Consider the following 22,465-nt stretch of genomic DNA (forward strand, 5'->3'; position numbering starts at 1 on the left):
AGCAAACAAAAGCATTAGCATCAAAAAGGGATGCCTTAACCCACCTGGAATTTCTTTCAAACACTGGGGAAAATACTTCAAAGAAATTGTCCTTTGCTTCACTCTTAGAAGGAACTGAGTTGTCAAAAGTAGGATCTACACTGTTAAAAGCTCGTCTTTTCACTGGATCAGATAGCATTTCATAAGCTACGGAAAAAAAAAAAAGAAATTGTGATGACTCTACCTTTCCCCATTTTTCAAAATAATTATTATTTATTTATTCATTCATTCATTCCTTTGTTGCCCTTGTTTTATTGTTGTAGTTATTATTTTTGTTATTGATGTCATCATTATTGGATATGACAGAGAGAAATGGAGAGAGATGGGGAAGACAGAGGGAGAGAGAAAGACACCTGTAGACCTGCTTCACTACTTGTGAAGCTACTGCCCTGCAGGTGGAGAGCCAGGGGCTCAAACCAGGATCTTTACTCGAGTCCTTGCGCTTTGTGCAGCTTGTGCTTAACCCATTTCACTACCTCCCGACCATCCCTTTCCCCATTTTTGTCAGAAAAAATTTTTAAAAATATTTATTTATTCCCTTTTGTTGCCTTTGTTTTTTTTGTTGTTGTTGTTGTTGTTGTAGTCATTGTTGGATACCACAGAGAGAAATGGAGAGAGGAGGGGAAGGCAGGGGGAGAGAAAGACAGAACCTGCATACCCAATTCACCGCTTGTGAAGTGACTCCCCTGCAGGTGGGGAGCCAGGGGCTCAAACCAGGATCCTTAAGCCAGTCCTTGTGCTTTGCGCCATGTGCGCTTAACCCACTGCACTACCGCCCAACTCCCTATTTGTTTATTTTTACTTAAAAACCATGAATAAGGAACTGCCTGTGCTTATGAGGAGGAAAGAACCCAGGTTAATTCTAGCACTACTTTATAAAACAGATGTAAGTTCTTTAAAAATCTCTTCTGGAAGACACACACATCAGTAGTTAAATACTCATTCCTTAATAAGCATGGCTCCAAGGAAAAAAAAATAGTGAGAAAACTAACTAGTAATTTCCAAGTTTATAAAACCTAGAAAAAGGGCTGGCAAAATAGCTTCCTTGGCTAATGAGCTGCTTTACCATGAGAATGAACCAGGTCCCCAAGGTAGTGAAGGAATCTCTCTCTCTCTCTCTCTACCTCTCTGTCTCATACTGAAAAAGTCAACTGGGTGGTCCGGGAGATGGCACAATGGATAAAACACTGGACTCTCAAACAGGAGGTCCTGAATTCAATCCCCGGCAATACATATACCAAAGTGATGTCTGGTTCTTTCTCTGTCTCCTCCTAGCTTTCTCATTAACAAAATAAAATCTTTAAAAAACAAATAATTAAAAGAACAAGACTCGAGGCCACATGGAAAAAAAAAAAAAGAAAAAAATCAACTACAGTGGTAAAGTCCTAACAATGGCCAAAAAGATGGCAGTGAAAATGGGGAGACACCACAATACCAAAGCTTTCCTCAGTGCTGTGGTGGGAGATACAGAACTTGGGTCTTATACATGGTAAAACAGGTGCCTTCTCTATTGCACTATCATCCAGTCCCCTAATTTTAAAGAATGAAAAATCACATTAAGAAATGGCAACCGGGAAGTCGGGGCGGTAGCGCAGCAGGTTAAGCACAGGTGGTGCAAAGCGCAAGGACCGGCGTAAGGATCCCGGTTCGAACCCCCGGCTCCCCACCTGCAGGGGAGACGCTTCACAGGCGGTGAGGCAGGTCTGTAGGTGTCTATCTTTCTCTCCCCCTGACTTCCCCTCCTCGCTCCATTTCTCTGTCCCATCCAACAATGACAACATCAATAATAACTACAACAATAAAAGAATAAGGCCAGCTAAAGGGAATAAATATTAAAAAAAATAAATAAATGAAAGAAATGGCAACCACCCAAATTAATTTGCTTAATGAGGAAATGACTGTGTAAACAGTATTTGTGGGTTCCACAATAATGCATAATCAACTTTTAAAATTTAAATTAGTACATATGAGTAACAATCCCACAAAGTTTCAGAAATAGACTAAAACCAACCTCAGCAATTAAATAATTATGACTATTTGAAACTCTTGATTCTTAAGTGTTTACTTACCTTTTGTTATGCAAGTGAAGTAGTCATTATCTCCTTCTTTTATTAGTTCACCTGCTGCTTTCCGTTTGTCCGGGTGATGTTTTAAAACCATAGCTTTATCTATAATGTAAAATGTATCACATTAGGCACCAAACTAAAAATAATGATGAGTTAAATAGCCACTAATGGGCTTTGGGGGCCTGGGACTGTCTTTACCACCCTCCACTGGAATTAGAAGGAAAACCTGTGGCCAGAAGCCGAACAGAGCGATAGCCTAATGGTAGAAAGCTGGCTTACCAAGCTGGAGCTCCATAGGTCCAAAAACCATGGAGTAAGATGCAGCATTTCTTATTGCAAATGTTTTAAGCACATATGAATTGTATGGTGATCTTTTAAAAGCCAAGTTATAACCACATTGTGTGTAACTTACAACAAATATACTTTAAGTCTCCCCCCGGAAAAAAAATAAAAATGTTAATATTAAAGTTTTTCCACAAGAAGATAACACCAATGTAGTGCAACAGACTTTCATGCCTGAGGCACAGAAGGCCCAGGGTCAGTCCTGGGTACCACTGTAAACCAAAGTTTACAGAGCATTGCTCTAGTCAGTTAATTAATTACGTAATCAATAATAAATAATTAAATCTTTTACCTATGACAAACTATGTGTTTACTAAATGTAGAAATTAGAGAGAAAGGGCTGGTGAGGTAGCATAATGGTTATGCTAACAAACTCTCTCATGCCTGAGGCTCTGAGGTCCCAGGTTTAATCCCCTGCACCATGAGCCAGAGCTTAGCTGTACTCTGACAAATAAAAAAATAAAAACAAAGAAAGAAAAAAAGGTAAGAGAAAAACTAAAAGAATTAAGAGTTGGGGAAAATGCTAGCACTTAAAGCAAATCACATGCTCTGGGAGGTGGTACAGTGGATAAAGCACTGGACTCTCATGCACAAGGTCCTGAGTTCAATCCCCGACAGCTCATGTACCAGAGTGATGTCTGTTTTTTTTTTCTTTCTTTCCTCCTTTTTCGCTAATAAAATCTTTTAATTAAAAAAGGTAAATCACTACTAATGATCATTTTGCTATGTTTATATAGATTTTTAAAAATTATACATAGATTTTAAAGTATGTATGTATGTGAGAGAGATCACTGTTCAGTCATTTACAATAGTCTATTTCTTTTTCTTGCTTTTTTTGGGAAAAATTATTTAATACTGGATAGAGACAGAGAGAAATTGAGAGAGGAAGGGCAGATACAGAAGGAGACAGACACCTGCAGCTCTACTTCACGATTTGTGATGTTTTCCCCCTGCAGGTGGGGTCTTTTTCTTGCTTTTATACGGTACCAGGGCCTCACCCATGTAAAATCTGTGCTCCACTACTCCTCTGACCCCATTAAACACACACTTATACTATATTCAGAGATGCCCAATTTGTAATAGCCAAAGCCTGGAAGCAACCCAGGTGTCGAACAACAGTGGCTAAGAAAGTTATGGTATATAGACAATGAATACTACTCAGCTATTAAAAATGATGAAATTTACCTTCTTTACCTCATCTTGGATGGAGCCTGAAGGAGTCATGTTAAGGTGAAATAAGCGAGAAAGAGAAGGATAAATACGAAATGATCTCACTCACAGACATGAAATGAGTAGTAAGAACAGAAAGGGAATCACAAAGCAGAACTTAGGCTGGGTTTGGTATACTGTACCAAAGTAAAGGACTCTCAGGGTGGGGGTGGAGGGTTCAGGTGCCGGTGCATGATGGTGGAGAAGAATCTAGACTGGGGGGAGAGTGTTTTGCAGAAAACTGAGAAATTTCACACATGTACCAACAATTTTATTTACAGTGATTGTAAACTACTAATCCTCCCAATTAAAAAAAAAAAAGAGAGAGAGAGAGACATTTTGGTAGTGACATCTCCATACAAGACTGGGGAAGTTGTTCAGCAGGCAAAGTGCAGGACTCACTTGCATTAAGACCCCTTTTGTTTAGTCTCTAGCAACACATATGCCAGAGTAGTGCTCTCATGTCTTATAAGTCAGTCTTAAAAAATTAGGCATAATTGGGGTCAGGTAGTGGCAAATCCATTCGAGGGCACACGTTACTACTATGTGTAAGGACATATCAATAGAAGTAAGCCCCACTTCCCACTTGTAGGGGAGAAAGCTTCATGAGCGGTGAAGCAGTGCTCTGTGTGTGTGTCTCTCCTCTCCCCCTCTAGATTTTCATCTCTATCTAATAAATAAATAAATAAAATATTTTAGCATTTTCATTTCCCAGGTGTTGCCAATTCCTCAAAGAAGTGTAGTAACTACTCAGTTCAGTATTTCAAGCAGATTATAGCTTAAATATTTTCTGATGCATAGTTTAGTGTTGGCAAGTTTTTTGAGCAATTTTAATCATTTAAGAATTTCTTAAAATGTTTATCCTTTTATAGAAGTACTGTTTAGGATCCTTTCTACTTAAATACACATACACACCCCACCTGCAGGGGAGTCGCTTCACAGGCAGTGAAGCAGGTCTGCAGGTATCTACCTTTCTCTCCCCCTCTCTGTCTTCCCCTCCTCTCTCCATTTCTCTCTGTCCTATCCAACAACAATGACAATAAGAATAACTACAACAATAATACAAGGGGAAAAAAAAAAGGGAATAAATATTTTTTAAAAAAATTTTTTTAATTACACACACAAAATTGTACCATAACTGTAAAACCACACACACACACACACACACACACACACACACAAATCAATTATTTAAGTTATGAATAGATTTAGGTATATTAACATATTTTCCATGTTGAATTCCTGAGAAAAACCCTACTTGTTCATGAGTATTATTCTTTTTCTTTTTCTTCTTCTTTTCCTTTGCCTCCAGGGTTATCTAGCATTGGGGCTCAGTCCCTGCACCAGGAATTCACTGCTTCAGGAGGCCATCTTTTCTTCATTGTTGCACAGGACAGAGAGAAACAGAGAGAGGAGGGGAAGACAGAGAGGGGGAGAGGAAAGATAGACACCTGCAGACCCGCTTCACTGCTTGTGAAGCAACCTCCCTGCAGATGGGGAGCTGGGGGTTTGAACTGGGATCCTTACTCAGGTCCTTGCGCTTCGTGCCATGTGTGTTCAACCCACTGCACTACCGCCCGGCCCCCTGCACAGGTTTTAAAAACAAATTTACTCATCTGTTACTATTGTTTTCTGGAAAAAAAAATTATTTTATTTATTTTGTCTACCAGAGCACTACTTAACTCTGGCTAGTGGTGGTGAGGAGGATTGAACTTGAGGCTTTTGAGCCTCTTTTGCATAACTATCATGCTGTCTACCCCCTGCCTAGAAAATTTACTTTTAAGAGAGAGGGACATCAGCATTCTCTTTCTCCACAAGTCATGCTGTGTACTGAACCCAGGATTTCACCCTTCAGTGTCCTATGTTTTATCTATTGAGTCACCTCCGCAGCAGTGTTACTATTTTTAATTATTATTTTTTTACATTTATTTCCCCTTTTGTTGCTCTTGTGGTTTTTATTGTTGCTGTTGTAATTGATGCTGTCGTTGTTGGATAGGACAGAGAAATGGAGAGGGGGAGGGAAGACAAAGGGGGAGAGAAAGACAGACACCTGCAGACCTGCTTCACCACCTGTGAAGCGACTCCCCTGCAGGTGGGGAGCCTGGGCTCGAACTGGGATCCTTATGCCAGTCCTTGCGCTTTGCACCACATGCGCTTAACCGCTGCGCTACGACCCGACTCCCAATTATTATTATTAGTAGTAGTAGTAGTTTTAGGTTTACATAAAAATTGAGAGGATAGTACAGATTCCCTATACTTTCTATCCCCATAATTGCATACTTTCCCTGTTTCTGTTATCACTATCAACTACTAATGTGGTTCATTTGCTATAACTAATGATCCTACACTGATACATCAATATAGCCCATAATTTACATTTTATTTACCTTTGGTGTTATACATTCTCTGTCTTAAGACAAATCATACTACGACATACATCCACCATAACTACCATACAATGCTTTTATTTTTATTTATTATTTTTTTTTACCAGAGCACTGCTCAGTTCTGGTTTATAGTGGTGGGGGATTGAACCTGGGACTTTGGAGCCTCCGGCACGGGAATATCTCTGCATAACCATTATGCTATATACCCCCACCATATTAAAAACTGTGTTCTTTCTATTCACGTGTCCTCAATCAACTCCTAGCAACCATGTTCTTTTTGCTGTCTCTATAATTCTGCCTTTCTCTCCTAAGCTTTAATTTCAGAAAATGAACTGTTCAAAATCAGTTTATGTTCAGCCTAAGAATTTTCAATTCACTAATTTTTTTTTAATTTCTTTATTGGGGAATTAATGTTTTACATGCGACAGTATTCATTAATTTAATAGGACCTCAGACAAACCCTTGGTTTCTACCTGCAAGGGAAACAGTTCTGTAAATGTTTCTCTTTCTCTCCCTCTCTATCCCCTTTGCCTCTCAATTTGTCTCCACCAATAAATTTATAAATAAACAAACATGAAATAATTCACCTGAAAAACCACTTTGGTTAAAAAAAAAAAAAGAAAAAAATTTTTTTTAGTTGATTCTCTGATAACTTAAAAAAAGTTCGTCCTGTGGTCTGGAGGTGGCGCAGTGATAAAGCTTTGGACTCTCAAGCATGAGGTCCTGAGTTCGATACCTAGCAGCACATGTGCCAGAGTGATGTCTGGTTCTTTCTCTTTTCTATCCTCCTCATTAATAATTCACTTGTGAAATGACCCTCCCACAGGTAGGGAGCCAGGGGCTTGAACCAAGATCCTTGTGCTTTGTATTGTGTGTGCTTAACCTGGTGTGCCACCGCCTCCCCCCACCCCCGCATTTTTTTTTTTTTTTTATCAGAGCATTGATCAGCTTTGGTTTATGGTGGTGCAGGGGATTGAATGTGATACCTTGTAGCCTCAGGCATGAGATTTTCTTTGCATAACCATTGCTATCTACCCTTGCCCTAAATCTCCCTTTTTAATTTAAAAAAAAAAAATTTTTTTTTTCATGGTTTAGATCCTTTGTCATAAATTAAATGTCTCCATTTCTCTTTTTCTTCCTCATGAACACTTTAGCTATTCAAAGCTTTTTATGATTCCATGTAATCCTTAGTAACTTTTTTCCTATTTCTTTAAAAAAAAAACACACACAATAATTGAGATCGCATTAGCTCTGTATGTATGTGCATGTGTGTGTGTATATTTACAGTAAAATGAGCATTTCAATTATACCAATTCTCCCTATCCACCCCTGTGGACTATCTATCTTATAATGTCTCTTAACACTACAGGTTTTCATTATATATTCATGTCTTTTGTTAGATTTAATTCTTTTGAACAATTGTACATAAAACTGCACTTTAATTTCTTGTTGCCTGCATACAGAAATGCAACAGAACTTTCTATATTGACTTTGTGACCATTCACTTTGTTGTAGACATTAATTGTTTCTAGTACCTTCTTAATGGAATCTCTAGGGCTTTCTAAGTATTCTCATACCCATGTAAAATGTGATACTTCCACCTCCTTACCAATCTGGACTCCTTTCCTTGGTAACTTCTTTTTGTTGTATAACTGCTTTAGCTAAAAATTCAAATCCTAAATTAAACAGAAGTGGTGAGAGTGGACAACCATGTCCTGCTTCTAATTTTTAAAGAGGTTTTCACCATTGTGTGTAGTATTAACTGTAGGTTTACAGTATATGGTCTTAATACTGAGACATGTTTCTGCTATCCCCATTTTTTACTGAGTTTTTACCAATACTTGCTTCTCTTGACTGGCCTTAACTTCCTATTCCTTTTCCAAATGGCAACAATCTTACCTCCTCTGACCTCAACATCCATTTTCTAGAGAGGAAGGCAGAACATTCTCCTAAGATAAAGCATAGAAAACTAATCACTTTCATTGAAGTTTAGTAATCAGATGAACTGAATGGCATGACGGAACTATGTCCGCATGAATTTGAAGGACAAGGCATTTTTGAGTGGTAAAGGACTGGAGTTTTTTTTTTTTTTAGACATGAAGATTGGGTTCCCAACAGCCACCACTCCCCAAATCAGTTTTAACCTGTCAATGAAGTATCAATTAACATTTTCTTGGGTGAGAGAGAATATATATATATCCTAAGGCCACAAAACAATGTAGAAAAGCCAAGGTAACAAGGCAGTCTCCACTAAATACTTCTATAGGGAGGTGAAATACTATGTTTTAAATATTTATTATTTTTATTTATTCCCTTTTGTTGCCCTTGTTTTTTTTATTGTTGAAGTTTATTGTTGTTGTTGATATCCTATCATCGCTGGATAGGACAGAGAGAAATAGAGCAAGGAGGGGAATACAGAGGGGGAGAGAAAAATAGAAACCTGCAGACCTGCTTCACTGCCTGTGAAGTGACTCCCCTGCAGGTGGGAAGCCAGGGGCTCAAACCGGGATCCTTACACTGGTCCTTGTGCTTCGCGCCATGTGCACTTAACCACTGTACTACTGCCCGACTCCCAAAAAATTATGTTTTAAAAGTTTTCCAAAAGCACTGAGGAAAAGTGCTCCAATTTGCATGCCTGAGGCCCCAGAGATCCCAGGTTCAACCCTCAAGATCACCATATACCTAAACTAAGCAATACTCTGGTCTCTCATTAAATCTTTACAAAAAAGTTAAAACTTACCCATGGACAATGTTCTTTATTCAGAGAGAGAGAGAGAAAGAGAGACACAGTCTGATTTCTTATCACTAATAACTCCATACAGACACTGATAGCTTCTGAAGGTAAAGAAGACTGTTCTGAACAAATAAAATTAGCTGTTAAATCTAAAGTTATGGTTATAAACTGTAGTCCTGCATCTTTTCAAAAACAGTAACATCTTCTATATCAGATATTAACTGTTTCAAAAGAACTAAGTACTTACGAGCTGCTTTGATCTGTCTCTGGGTAGCTTTATATCTGATGTGGCCAAGTCCAAGCACTGCATAATGATCCTGGTTCTGATAAAAGATACAAAAGGGAATCAAATTTGAAATGGAGCAGTATAACCTATCTTTCTTTTTTTTAATATTTATTTATTTATTTATTTATTTTCCCTTTTGTTGCCCTTGTTGTTTAACATTGTTGTGGTTATTAATGTCGTTGTTGTTGGATAGGACAGGGAGAAATGGAGAGAGGAGGGGAAGACAGAGAGGGGGAGAGAAAGATAGACACCTGTAGACCTGCTTCACCGCTTGTGAAGCGACTCCCCTGCAGGCGGGGAGCCGGGGGCTCGAACTGGGATCCTTACGCAGGTCCTTGCGATTTGCGCCACGTGCGCTTAACCCGCTGCGCCACCACCCGACTCCCATAACCTATCATTTGTATTTGCAAACTAAAACAGTATTTCCCAAACTGAACTTTCCAAATAGAAGTTCAGTGAGAAGTTTTGCATAAAATGGGCTATCAGAACTGTAGTTATTTTGTTCTTGATGATTTGCATGCCTACTAAGAGTAGGTCTAAGAAGTCCTGGTTCAATCTCTGGCACTACCACATGCCAGAGAATTAAAGTGATAGGGTGAAGGGGAGAAGGTAAAAACAAACAAACAACAACAACAACAACAACAACAAACAGCTTTTTTTTTTTTTTAAAGAGGAGCTGGAATGAACCCAAGGTTTTATTCATGTGTGGTTACATATTTGTCATATCACTACACTTACAGGGTCCACTTTTCTTTCTTTCCTTTGGGGAGTGGGTAGGGGGGAGAGCAAGAGAATAAGAGCATGAAAGAGTGAGAGATAGGAAGAGAGAAAGGAGAGGAAAGAGAGACAGTAAGCACTGTTCTACCATCCATGGAGTTTCCCTGGAGCTGTTGGTGGAAACAAAGCAGTTTCTATGTTTAAAACTCGTAAAACATAACGTTTGATGGTTAACCTTAAATCAAAGAATAGGCAGGGAGATTTCGCTGCTTCCTCCACTACTAATCCACTGCTCCCAGTAGCCACTTTTTCCATTTTTTTGGGTAGGACAGAGAGAATTCAAGAGGGGAGGGGAAGACAGGGAGAGAGAAAGACACCCACAGACTTGCTTCATCGCTTGCGAAGCGACTCCCCTGCAGGTGGGGAACTGAGGGCTTGAACCAGGATCCTTGCTGCTTTGTATTATGTGTGCTTAACCAGGTGTGCCACCACCCAGCTCTGGAAACACCAGCTTTCATTTCTGTTAACGTCCCATCTAATTTACAAGTTGAGACAGTAATGTGAATTCCCTAGGCAAATGACCTCATCAATGTGTCCTGAAGCCCATCTCTCCAAAGCCCTACCCCACTAGGGAATAATAGAAACAAGCTGGGTATATGGATAAACCTGCCAACACCCATGTCCAGCAGAGAAGCAATTACAGAAACCAGACCTTCCTCCTTTTGCACCCCATAAAGAATTTTGGTCCATACTCCCAGAAGGATAAAGAGTAGGAAAGTTAGGAATAAAGAATAGGATGCGGAACGCTGGTGGTAGGAATTGTAGGAATCCCACTCCTCTTATCCAACAGACTTGTTAATCATAATAAAATCAATAAAAAAATTATGAACACAAGTAGAACCTGAAATGTAATTGGCATATCGCACCAAAGTAAAAGACTCTGGGGTGGGTGGGTGGAGAGAAAAAAATATATATATGGGGGCTGGGCAGTAGTGCCAAGTTAAGCGAATATGGCACAAAGCGCAATGACTGGCATAAAGATCCCGGTTCGAGCTCCCGGCTCCCTACCTGTGGGGGAGAGGGGGGCACCACTTAAGCGTTGAAGCAGGTTTGCAGGTGTCTTTCTATCCCCTCTGTCTTCCTGTCCTCTCTCAATTTGTCTGTCCTATCCAACAACAATGACAGCAACAACAACAAAAACAATAAGGGCAACAAAAGGGAAAAAATAGTCTCCAGGAGCAGTGGATTCATAATGTAAGCACTGAGCTCCAGTAATAGCCCTGGAGGCAAATAAATAAATAGTAATAAAAAAAAAGAAGTTGAGGCAGTAACTGGGTATATCTAGTATTGAAGAATTAACTAGAGAGGTAGGGAATAAGAGGGAATAAACTATATGAGGTAAAGTCAAACCAGTCTGTTTTTCTTTAAATTCAGGATTACAATGTCATATGGATGTGCTCATTTACTATGCCTGGCAGTTTTCCTTTATTCCAATTAATCCACTTTTCTTTCTACTCGCCTTAGCCAAAGTATCCCAAACCTTGTGTCCTTGTGTCTCCTCAAACGTCACAGATTTTTCTCCACCCTTTTAATGATGGCCTTGCCTCAGGCATCACTAAAAATTTTATTTATTTACTTATTTATTTTTAATAATATTTATTATTTATTTATTCCCTTTTGTTGCCCTTGTTGTTTTATTGTTGTAGTTATTATTGTTGTTGTCGTTGCTGGATAGGACAGAGAGAAATGGAGAGAGGAGGGGAAGACAGAGAAGGAGGAGAGAAAGATAGACACCTGCAGACCTGCTTCACCGCCTGTGAAGCGACTCCCCTGCAGGTGGGGAGCCGGGGTTCGAACCGGGATCCTTATGCCGGTCCTTGTGCTTTGCGCCACCTGCTTAACCCGCTGCGCTACAGCCCGACTCCCATCACTAAAAATTTTTAAGCATCCTCTCAAATACCAAATCTTTGTACCACCCTATTTTCTTCTAGACATCTCTCCTTGTCATCCACTCATAATTGAGAAAAGCTGTCCTAGCAAAATAAATTATTTCTCTCTTCCGGTTTCTATATGGGTCTCCTCAAATAACAGCAGTTTTCAGTTATCTCCTAAATTTCTATTAATCCTTAATTTAAAAGTTAGTTTATATATTTGCCACAAGGATTATAAAGGGTGGTTCCTGCACGATGATTCCACCATTCTTCATGGACATTTTTGTTCTTTCTTTTCTGATGGAGAGAGAGAGAAAGGGAGAGCAAGAGACACCTGCAGTAATTCCCCACTACTCAAGCTTGTCCCCTGCAGGAGGGCTTGGGGGCCTGAACCTGGGCCTTTGCTCATGGTAGTATATTTGATCTACTGAATGCACCAACAGGCCTGTATTCCTAAACTTAACTGGGTTGTTTTTATTACTATGAAAAGATATTTTGTTACCCATCATGTTTAAAATTGCTTCTATGATCTCCCATTTACCATCTGACTTAGCGGTTGCCTATAAAAACTGAAATTCTTATAAAACCTATCTACACATTTTGACCTCCTCTAACATCCATTTCAAGCCAACCACTCCAACCTGGTTCTGCTCCATCCACTCCCACTGGAGGTGCTACTTTCTTCAGTCTCAGTTTCCAGGTGCTAGGGCTGGTAAAATAGTGTGCTGTTTCGCCATGCACACGACCTAGTTTTGAAGCCAGCTCCCATTACACCGAAGGAAGCGTCAGTACTGTGGTGTCTTTCACGCTCACTGACTCAGTCTCTATCAAAAATTAGCAGTGCTAACTTCAAGACCATTCATCTGCCTGCATTTGAATTCAACTTGCAGTGGCAATATAAATTACTCCTTCCTTAAGATGCTATTTCTCCTTTGGCTTTCTGATGAATTCACTGTTTTCTGCCTATATCTCACTGTTCCCCACCTCTACCACCATTTTCACTTGCTTCTAATGACCACTAGCTCATTTTGAGTTTATTTGGTATCTCTATGTTGTGGTTCCAGATGATCTGATCAAATGGGATTAGGGCTTATCCCACTGCAAACCCCCGGATATATACATGGCTCTCATTCCCACTTTTGTGCAGACCTCTCTTCAGTTCACTCAAGATGTGGAGCTCTTTTCCACCTTTGGGCCTCATCTTTTTTTTTTTTTTTTCAATTTTTTATTATCTTTATTTATTGGATAGAGACAGACAGAAATTGAGAGGGTAGGGGGAGATAGAAAGGGAGAGAGAAAGAGAGACATCTGCAGCCCTTCTTCACCACTTACAAAGCTTTTCCCCTGCAGGTGGGGACCGAGGGCTCGAACCTGGGTCCTTGTACATTGTAACATGTGCACTCAACCAGGTGCGCCACCATCTGGCCCCAGGGCCTCAACTTCTATTCTTCCTGCCCGGCACACTCTTCCCCCCTCTTCATGTAGCTCATCTTCTCATCTTTAAATCTCGGCTTAATGTCACCACTGTAGTTTTATTTATAAAAGAATATAAACAGCCTTTTCTCATTTCTACTCTGTTTTTGTACTACTGAAGTACGTAAAAATTGCCGGGACTGGGGCTAGGCAGGGGCACAATCAGCTGAGTACACCTATTACCATGCGCAGGGACCCAGGCTTGAGTCCCCACTCCCCACCAGCAGGAGGATGCTTCATGAGCAGCAAAGCAGGTCTGCAGGTGTCTCTCTTACCCCCTCTTTATTTCATTCCCCTCTTCTCTTTATTCCACAAAATAAAATAAAACAGGAAAAAAAAAATGGCCCTCAGGAGCAGTGGATTTGTAGTGCAGGCACAGAGTCCCAGTAATAACCCTGGAGGCAATAAATAAGTTGCCAGTGCTTCAAACTTTCCAAAGGTTTTCCACTATTTCTCCTTATCACCCCACCCAGCCCTCATTAACTCTGTTCAGTATTTAGCACAACCCAAACTTTCTGCTTTTGTGTAAACTTTTAGTCTGGGATGATAATCTCCCTGATCTCGGCATACCTACTAATATTTTATCTTGAATTCCAACTCTACAGACCTTTCTTTTTACCACCAGGGTTACTGCTGCAAACAGGTACCTGCACAACTCCACCATTCACTCCTGAGAGTTATATATATTATTTCTAACAGAGACAGAGAGAGAGATGGAGATACCTGCAGTGCTGTTCCACCACTTGTAAAGATTCCCCCCCCTGCAGGTGGGGACTGAGGGCTTAAATCTGGGCCTTTGAACATGGTAGACCCATCACTTTATTCTTAAAAGATTTTTTCTGCATTTTCACTGGAACTAGAATATAAGGAATTATAGTTTTATTTGGCACAATATCCTTAGCACCTAGAACAGTACCTGCCATATAGTGGATGGTTAATCTTCATTTGCTGAATGAAATAACTGAACAAATATAAACAAACCCTTCTATCTCACTTTGATGCCAGCTACCCCCCCCTTCTTTTTTTGAAGAGGGAGGGAGAGAAGGAGGGGGGAAGTGGAGAGAGAGGAGGAGGAAGAAGTGGAGGCAGGGAAGGAGAGACACCGAGACAGACAGGAAGAGAAAGGGGTGTGGGGGTGGGAGACTCAGACTACAGCACTGATGCTTCCTTCAATGTGGTAGGGTTTGTGCATATGCCAAAGCAGCACACCATCCAAATGTGTTAATTACATCAGCCTACTCTTTCCTATACGTTTCTCACTTTCTTCTCCTTCCTTAAGAGATCTTAACATTCCCCCACTCCTGACCTTAACTTTTCTTCATGTCACTGTTTTCTCTACACTCTAGTGTTGAACACTTTGCTCTTACGTTTCTAGTTCCTCACTTCCTAATCACTCTTTAATCCATTACAATCTCTAGAACCATTTTCCTATGAATGCTTCCAATGTCCTCATCTTAACTTCAACTGCAAATCCATTAACATCATCATTGTTCTTATTGTTAAATGATTGATCTTTCTTCAAAGCTGTGATTACTCTTTATCTTCCTTGAAAGAGTATAAAGAGTATATATAGTACCTGATTATCTTTCTTCCTTTTCGCTTGTGCTTAGAGGTTACACAAGCATCCCAGTGAGTCCTCTGTACTTTTTCTTTCTTTTTTTTTTTTTTTAAGACAGAAGATGAGAGCCAGAAAGTGAAAGAGACAAGAAGAAAGGTGCGCTGCCCCACTCCACTGCTCATGAAGACTCCCTTTGTATGGTTCTCCCACTTTACAATGTTGGGAGTCTGGGTTAGTGCCCTCAGAACCACATAGGAACATCATACTCACAGCCTCATGAATGGTAGAACAGTGATGTGGTGTTTCTCCTCTCTATCCCTCTCTATCTATATCTGAAATTAAAAAGAAAATAGGAAAAGGAAATAAGGTGTAGGAATGTCAAGTAACATTGCCAATGGTTTCAGTGCACTAAGTGGGGAGAAACAGATTTGATTTCAGGCACTCTAATCCCACACTATACACACTGGAATATTGTATGAGCTGCTACTTAAGCTTTATAATATCAACTTGTTTATGTTCGTCTTGGTTGATGTCATTAATTTTCCCACAGCTCTGTCTATTACATATGTACTTACAATGCTTTTGCTTTAGCTTTAGCTTTTTTTTTTTTTTGCCTCCAGGGTTAATGCTGGGGCTTGGTGCCTGCAATACGAATCCACTGCTCCTGGAGGCCACTTTTCCCATTTTTTTGTTGTTGTTGTTGTTGCCCTTATTGTTATTGCTTTAACTTCTTTTCAGAGTTGCAGAGCTTCACCAGTATATTATGACAGCCTCAACTTTGACATGACTAAAGTTGACCATAAGTCCCACACTGTCTACAAACTTCCTTTTTGTGTATCCTAGTGCTGGTTACTGACATCACATTCTAACACGTCATTCAAGTTAGAATGCTCAGAATTTCTCAGGGTATTTTCCCTTCCCTTGTCACAAAGATCTGTCCCATGTACTCTGGGACACCCTGTTGAGTGCACACATTACCATGAGCAAAGACCCAGGTTTAAGCCTTAGTCTCCATCTTCAGGGGCAAAGCTTCACAAGTGGTGAAGCAATGCTATAGATATCTCTCTTTCTCTCTATCTCTCCCTCCCCTCTCAACTTCTCTTATCAAATAAAATTTTTAGAAAGGAAGAATGAGGAAAAGACTGAAAAAAAGGTTATTCACTCTTGCGCAGCATCTAGCCAGAAATTGAAACATTCCTTTGCAAGCTTGGATTGCTGTGTTGCCCCCCCAACCCCCCTTTAAGAGCAATCTATTCATCTTTCCACCAGTCCTGTCCTCCTTTCTCAAGGAATTTTCTGTACTGACAAACTGGTTTTTTTAAATTAATTTAGACAGTTTTGATGATTGTGGCTGTCCTGAAAGGTTTTTTTTTTTATTTCTTCCTCAGCATGCCATAAAAAGGACACTATAAAGTTTAGTCTATAGTCTATTTCAGATCTAATTTCTCACCACTATCCTTCAAATATCCAAGTCTACTCTTAGTCCCCAGAGGCAGTACATATTCTTTTACTCTTCTGTATCTTCCCATAGCTAGTCCTTCTGCCCAGAATGCACTTTCTCCATTATCTGCTTTACAAAATATCATTTTTAAAACAGATCTTATTTATTTATGAAAAAGATAGGAGAAGAGAGAAAGAACCAGACATCACTCTGGCATATGTGCTGCCAGGGATCAAATTCGCAACCTCATGCTTGAGAGTCCAAAACTTTACCACTGCGCCACCTCCCGGACCACCAAAATGTCACTTTTAAGACCAACTTAAACAATCTCTTTTCTCTGAAACTTCCATGAACCACTCCAGTAGAATATTCTATGACCAAATGTTTATCTTACACTTAGGATTTAACAATTAACAGTTGCTCACCTAGGGTTATCGTGTTAAAGCATCTTAAAATGTGATTTAGTGAGGAGCCAGGTGGTGGTGCACCTGGTTGAGTGCACAAGGACCCAGGATCAAGCAAGCTCCTGGTCCCCACCTGCAGCGGACAAGCTTTGTACGTGGTGAAGCGGGGCTGTAGGCGTCTCTCTGTTCCTCTTCCTCTCTATCTCCCCCTACCCTCTTGATCTCTGTCTCTATCCAATAAATAAAGACAATAAATTTTTTAATGTGATTTAGTAATGAAAACCAAATGGGAAAAATTGCCTGTATTTAACAAAGTATTTGGCTGAATAAAAGATGCATATAGTAAATACCTTCCAGTCTTTGGGATCAAGTGTTTTCAGCATGGGAAACTCTTCTAACTGCAACTCTTCATCTTCTGATTCTTCTGACAACTCTTTCTTATCCTCCAGTTCCTGAAAAGAGGCAGAAGCATTTCTGTTTCTCCTCTTAACAAAAGCTTCAAACCATCTTCCCACAGGTTCAACTTGACAGAGTGTTGAGGCTGTGATTGAAAGGTTAAGAGATCTTAATGTACTGAGTGGAATAAAATAGTTTTAAGAAGTCTTTTCAAGTAACAAGATCAAAATGGTAAAAACATCAGAATTTGATTTGCAAACTATCAGCTAGGAAAATATCTGCAATAACCATCAGTGATAACCATTTCCTAATTTTTACAAAGCATATAGTTAACTTCTATTAGTTATCTTACAAAATATTTAGCAATGTCAAGAATAAATTAATACTTTTCAAAGAATGTGTGAGGAAGATGAAGGACAGTGAGAAATGTTGCAAAGTACACTACTTTAAGATAGTTATAATAAAGCAACAAATTATATTGTCATGAAAAGTTACCCTAAACACACACACAGACTTAAAAACAACTCAATTTACACCACATAAAAGTTTCGACAATTCTGTGGTCCAGGAGGTGGCGCAGTGGATAAAGCATCGGACTCTCAAGTATGAAGTCCTGAGTTCAATCCCTGGCAGCACATGTACCAGAGTGATGTCTGGCTCTTTCTCCTCTTCTATTTCTCATTAATAGATAAATAAAATTTAAAAAAAAAGTGTGACAATTTTTAACAGCACAGTGATTTATTCATACACTCTTTCATGCCTGAGGCACAGCCAATCCCTGATTCTACATAAAAGCCAGAGCTAAGCAGTGCTCTGGTTAAAAAATAAAATCGTGGGGGTTGGGCAGTAGCACAGTGGGTTAAGTGCATGTGGTGCAAAGTGCAATGACTGGTGTAAGGATCCCTGTTCGAGCCCCCGGCTTCCCACCTACAGGGGGGTTGCTTCACAGGCGGTGAAGCAGGTCTGCAGATGTCTTTCTCTCCCCGTCTTCCCCTCCTCTCTCGATTTCTCTCTGTCCTATCCAAAAACAATGACATCAATAACAACAACGATAAAACAAGGGCAACAAAGGGGGAAAAAATAGCCTCCAGGAGCAGTGGATTCCAGAAATCACCCTGGAGGAAAAAAAAAAAAAAAAAGAAGAAAAAGAAAAAAGAAATAAAATAAAATCATTATCAGTGACATGTTCTGAAAAACAACCTTCTAAACAGATAATGAAAACTTACAACAAATGTAGCTGGGATGTGATGAAACAAACTCTAGACTTGATAGTAAATTTTGAATTTGAATCTAGGTCTGACCAATTAGTAGCTATGTGAAACGAGTCACAAAATGCCTACAAGTTTAAAATGAGAACACAGGGCCTGTTCATAGTGGCATTATTCACAATAGCCAAAATTTGGAAACAACCAAAATGCCCTTTGACAGATGACGGGGTAAAAAAAAGTTACGGGACATATACTCAGTGGAATACTATTCAGCAATTAAAAATGGTAATGTCTTCTGAGATAAAAATGGATGGAACTGGAGAAGATTATGCTTAGTGAAATGAGTAAGGAGGTCAAGGACAACTACAGAATGACTTCACTCACATGTGGAATATAAAGAATTGAGCATGTGGTGGTCTGGGACATGGCACAGTGGATAAAGCACTGGGCTCTAAAGCATGAGGCCCCGAGTTTGATCTCCATCAAGACATGTACCAGAGTGATGTGTGACATCTGGTTCTCTCTTTAAAAAAAAAAAGGGGGGGAGTCGGGCTGTAGCACAGCGGGTTAAGCGCAGGTGGCGCAAAGCACAAGGACCGGCATAAGGATCCCGGTTCGAACCCCGGCTCCCCACCTGCAGGGGAGTCGCTTCACAGGTGGTGAAGCAGGTCTGCAGGTGTCTATCTTTCTCTCCTCCTCTCTGTCTTCCCCTCCTCTCTCCATTTCTCTCTGTCCTATCCAACAACGACAACAACAATAATAACTACAACAATAAAACAACAAGGGCAACAAAGGGAATAAATAAATAAAATAAATATAAAAAAAAGAAGTTTCTTTAAAAAAAAAAAAGAAGAAGAAGAAGAAGAACTGAACATAGGAATGTGAAAAAAGTCAACCTATATCTAAGGCTGAAAGAGAACTGTGGTGGGGATGGGGACATAGACCTTTGGTGATGGGAGTGGTGAGAAACTATTTCAAATAAAGAAAGAAATAGAAAAAAAAAGAAAGATACAGAGAGCTGGGAGATGTTAAACATGTAGCAAGAGTTGTATTTACTGTAAACCATTAATCCCTCGGGGGGGAGGGGGGGAGAATAGGGCCCACCAGGACCCCAATACATCCCCTTTCCTTCTAATATAAAAAAAGAAAAGAACATGGGCCCTGGGAAATAGCTCAGCCGGTAGAGCACCACAGTTGCAGGTTCCTAGTTGGATACTAACACTGCATGCACCCAAAAGGACCTAGGAACCTACTCCTCTTATATGTATTAAATTAAGAGCAATATCTATATTGTTCCTTGGAAAACTGAATGATAAGAGCACTGCAAATTACAAACTGCTGCATAAAACTAGGGCGTTACCATTATTTCTGGGAAGTAGAGGTCAGTGTACTTTTTTTTTTATTATTAACAATTCAGAAAACAAAATATGGGAATCGGGCGGTAGCGCAGCGGGTTAAGCGCATATGACGCAAAGCTCAAGGAACAGCGTAAGGATCCCTGAGGACCCCGCTCCCTACCTGCAGGGGAGTCACAGGCGGTGAAGCAGGTCTGCAGGTGTCTCTCTTTCTCTCCCCCCCTCTGTCTTTCCCCTCCTCTCTTCATTTCTCTCTGTCCTATCCAACAACGACAACAATAGTAACTACAACGATAAAACAAGAAGGGCAACAAAAGGGAATAAGTAAATATTTTAAAAATATGAGACAGAAGAGGAGGAGAAACAGTGAACATCTTATTTCCCACATGAAAACAAAGAGCTTTTTCTCTGTCTAGAACAAATAACTCAGAGTTAACTTTCTTCTCTTCCTGAATGATCATAACTTTCTAAGAATAACTCCCTTGTCATATTTTAAATGGTTTGGGAAAGTAAGAATCCCTCCAGAATAAACAGGTATAAACAGATTTAAACACTCTAGGCCCATGAAATCATGTATACTGTGGGTGTGCCTTTACAGGCCATCAGCTTTCTAGCCTTTCTCTACAGTTGTTAAGATCACAGAGATTGTAGAAGGATGAATGTTCAAAAAAAAAAAAATTTACTAAGTAGTTATGCTGATGATTATAACACAGCGATTATTCTGCAGGCTGCTCACTCCCCAACACCAGCACCTGCTCTGTGCGGTGCAGCCAAGAGCCTGGAGCAGTGGCAGGTTCCACTCGTCCTTGGGGCTTTTAAAATCTGTGCACACAAGAAAAGACTAAGAGAGATGAGCAAAGGCCTCTCAACTCCAACTCCACGAGGGAGGGGGGAAGAAAGGAGGGTCATTTGGATGTAGTAATAGGTATACGTGAAACTTCGAAAAGAAGATGGAACCTTAAAAAAGAAAGGTGGCCTGGGAGGTGTCCCAGTGGATAAAGCACTGAACTCTGAACTCTCAAGCGTGAGGTCCTGAGTTCAATCCCCGGCAGCACATATACCAGAGTGATGTTCGGTTCTTTCTCTCTCCTCCTATCTCTCTCATTAATCTTAAATAAAAATAAGTAAAAGCTTTTTCTTTAAAAAAAAAAAAAGGGCAAATATAGTTATAGAAATAATAGCTAAGGGGAGTCGGGTGGTAGCTCAGCGGATTAAGCGCACGTGACTCAAAGCGCAAAGACCCGCCTTAAGAAGCCCGGTTCCAGCCCCCGGATCCCCACCTGCAGGGGAGTTGCTTCACAGGCGGTGAAGCAGGTCTGCAGGTGTCTTTCTCTCCCCACCTTTGTCTTCCCCTCCTCTCTCCATTTCTCTGTCCTACCCAACGACGACAATAACTACAACAATAAAACAACAAGGGCAACAAAAGGGAATAAATAAATTAAAAAAAAAATTTTTTTTAAAGAAATAGTAGTTAAGAAGCTGAACTGGAGTTGGTGTATTGCAACAAAGTAAGTCTCTGGTGTTTGGGGGGGAGAGTACAGGTCCTGGAAAAGGATGACAGAAGACCTAGTAGGGGTTATACTATTACGTGGAAAACTGAGAAATGTTGTACAAACTATTGTACATGTAACATGTACAAACTATTGTATCCACTGTCAAATGTAAAACATTAATCCCCCAATAAAGGGAAAAAATAAAAATAAAAAAAATAATAGTTAAGTGGTCCGGGAAGTGGTGCAGTGGATAAAGCATTGGACTCTCAAGCATGAAGTCCTGAGTTCAATCCCTGGCAGCACATGTACCAGAATGATGTCTGGTCCGTTCTCTCTCCTCCTTTCTCATTATTAAATAAATAAATAGATAAATAAAAACTAAAAAAAAGAAAGAATAGTTAACGCACATCTGCAACCTTGGGAGAACAGCTGTAGCTTGTAATGGAGGGATTGGGGATCCTGAGCTCTGGTGGTGGGAACGGTGCGGAGTTACACCCCTGTTATCTTGTAATTTTGTAAATCAATACTAAAGCAATAAAATAGTACTAATAAAGCCTGTCCACACGGGTCATGCAAGCAACACAGGCGGTGGTTTTTGTGTTTGTCTGTTTTGTTTTTATGCTAGTCCTGACACTAGAAAGCAACAGTAACTATCTAAGCAGCTCAGCGCGCAGCCGGCACAGGCGGCAGGTGAACGGCGGCGGCGCGCAGATCCGCGCGGACACGGAGATGCTCCCGGGGGGTCCGCTCGCAAACTGCTTGAAGTTGGGTCCTCGAGTCGGCGGGGACGACAGGAGGATGAACTCGGAGGAGCATAACGAGGACGTCCCCCCTCCTTTGACTCTCCCCCCAGCCTAGAAAGGGGCTCTGGGGAGCGGGGAGCGGACCGACCGCCATCGCCCCGGAGCGAGTCCCCGGGGGCAGCCGGGCTTGGTGGACACGTACCGGAGGTCAGGGGGTGGGTGATAGCGGTGCCCTGGGCGTCTGCTGCGCCCGGCAGAAGCAGCATGATGGCGCCGGGCCCGGCCCCGCGGGCTCAGCAGCTCGCGTCCCGGATCGAAGTCGCCCGGTCGCCCTTCCAGCTCTACCTTCCCGTCCAAGCCTCGCGCCCAGGCTCTACTACACCCGGGAACCGGTGGCGCATGGAGGCGACTAGTAACTACTTCCGGATTGGACTCAGCGTAGTGCAGCTGCCAATTCTACCCCCTACCCACCCCCAGCCAACGTGTGCGGCCGACTGTTGCATCGCGAATTCAGATCCGGCTTGGGACTAATACTCTAGAATATATGGTTCCTAGACTCATCAGGTCCTGGAAGGAAAAAACAAAAGTTACCTGATTAAAAATAAATGCTTTCTTTTTCCCCTTCCTTCTTCAGGTAAAATACGTAGGGCATATTTTTATTTTTAAAAAGTGTGACTCATTTA

At 40.8% G+C, this 22,465-nt stretch overlaps 1 protein-coding gene across 3 annotated transcripts in view; it reads right to left on the minus strand.

The window, feature by feature from the left end:
- The window catches only part of DNAJC2 (DnaJ heat shock protein family (Hsp40) member C2), a 43,292-nt gene extending 21,042 nt beyond the window's left edge, over positions 1-22,250 (minus strand). For 2 of the 3 annotated variants that reach the window (XM_060196366.1, XM_007532679.3), the window contains exons 1-5: positions 21,985-22,250; positions 16,938-17,128; positions 9,025-9,100; positions 2,109-2,207; positions 45-186 (exon numbers count right to left, since the gene is read on the minus strand). In XM_060196366.1, coding sequence (XP_060052349.1) covers positions 45-186; positions 2,109-2,207; positions 9,025-9,100; positions 16,938-17,128; positions 21,985-22,048 — 572 coding nt within the window. In that variant the 5' untranslated portion in view covers positions 22,049-22,250. The remainder of the gene's footprint in view (positions 1-44; positions 187-2,108; positions 2,208-9,024; positions 9,101-16,937; positions 17,129-21,984) is intronic. The other variant, XM_060196368.1, reaches the window with a different exon arrangement.
- Between the last annotated feature and the right edge of the window lie 215 nt (positions 22,251-22,465).

This window comes from Erinaceus europaeus, chromosome 8 (assembly GCF_950295315.1).
Source record: "Erinaceus europaeus chromosome 8, mEriEur2.1, whole genome shotgun sequence".
Classification (NCBI taxonomy): domain Eukaryota; kingdom Metazoa; phylum Chordata; class Mammalia; order Eulipotyphla; family Erinaceidae; genus Erinaceus; species Erinaceus europaeus.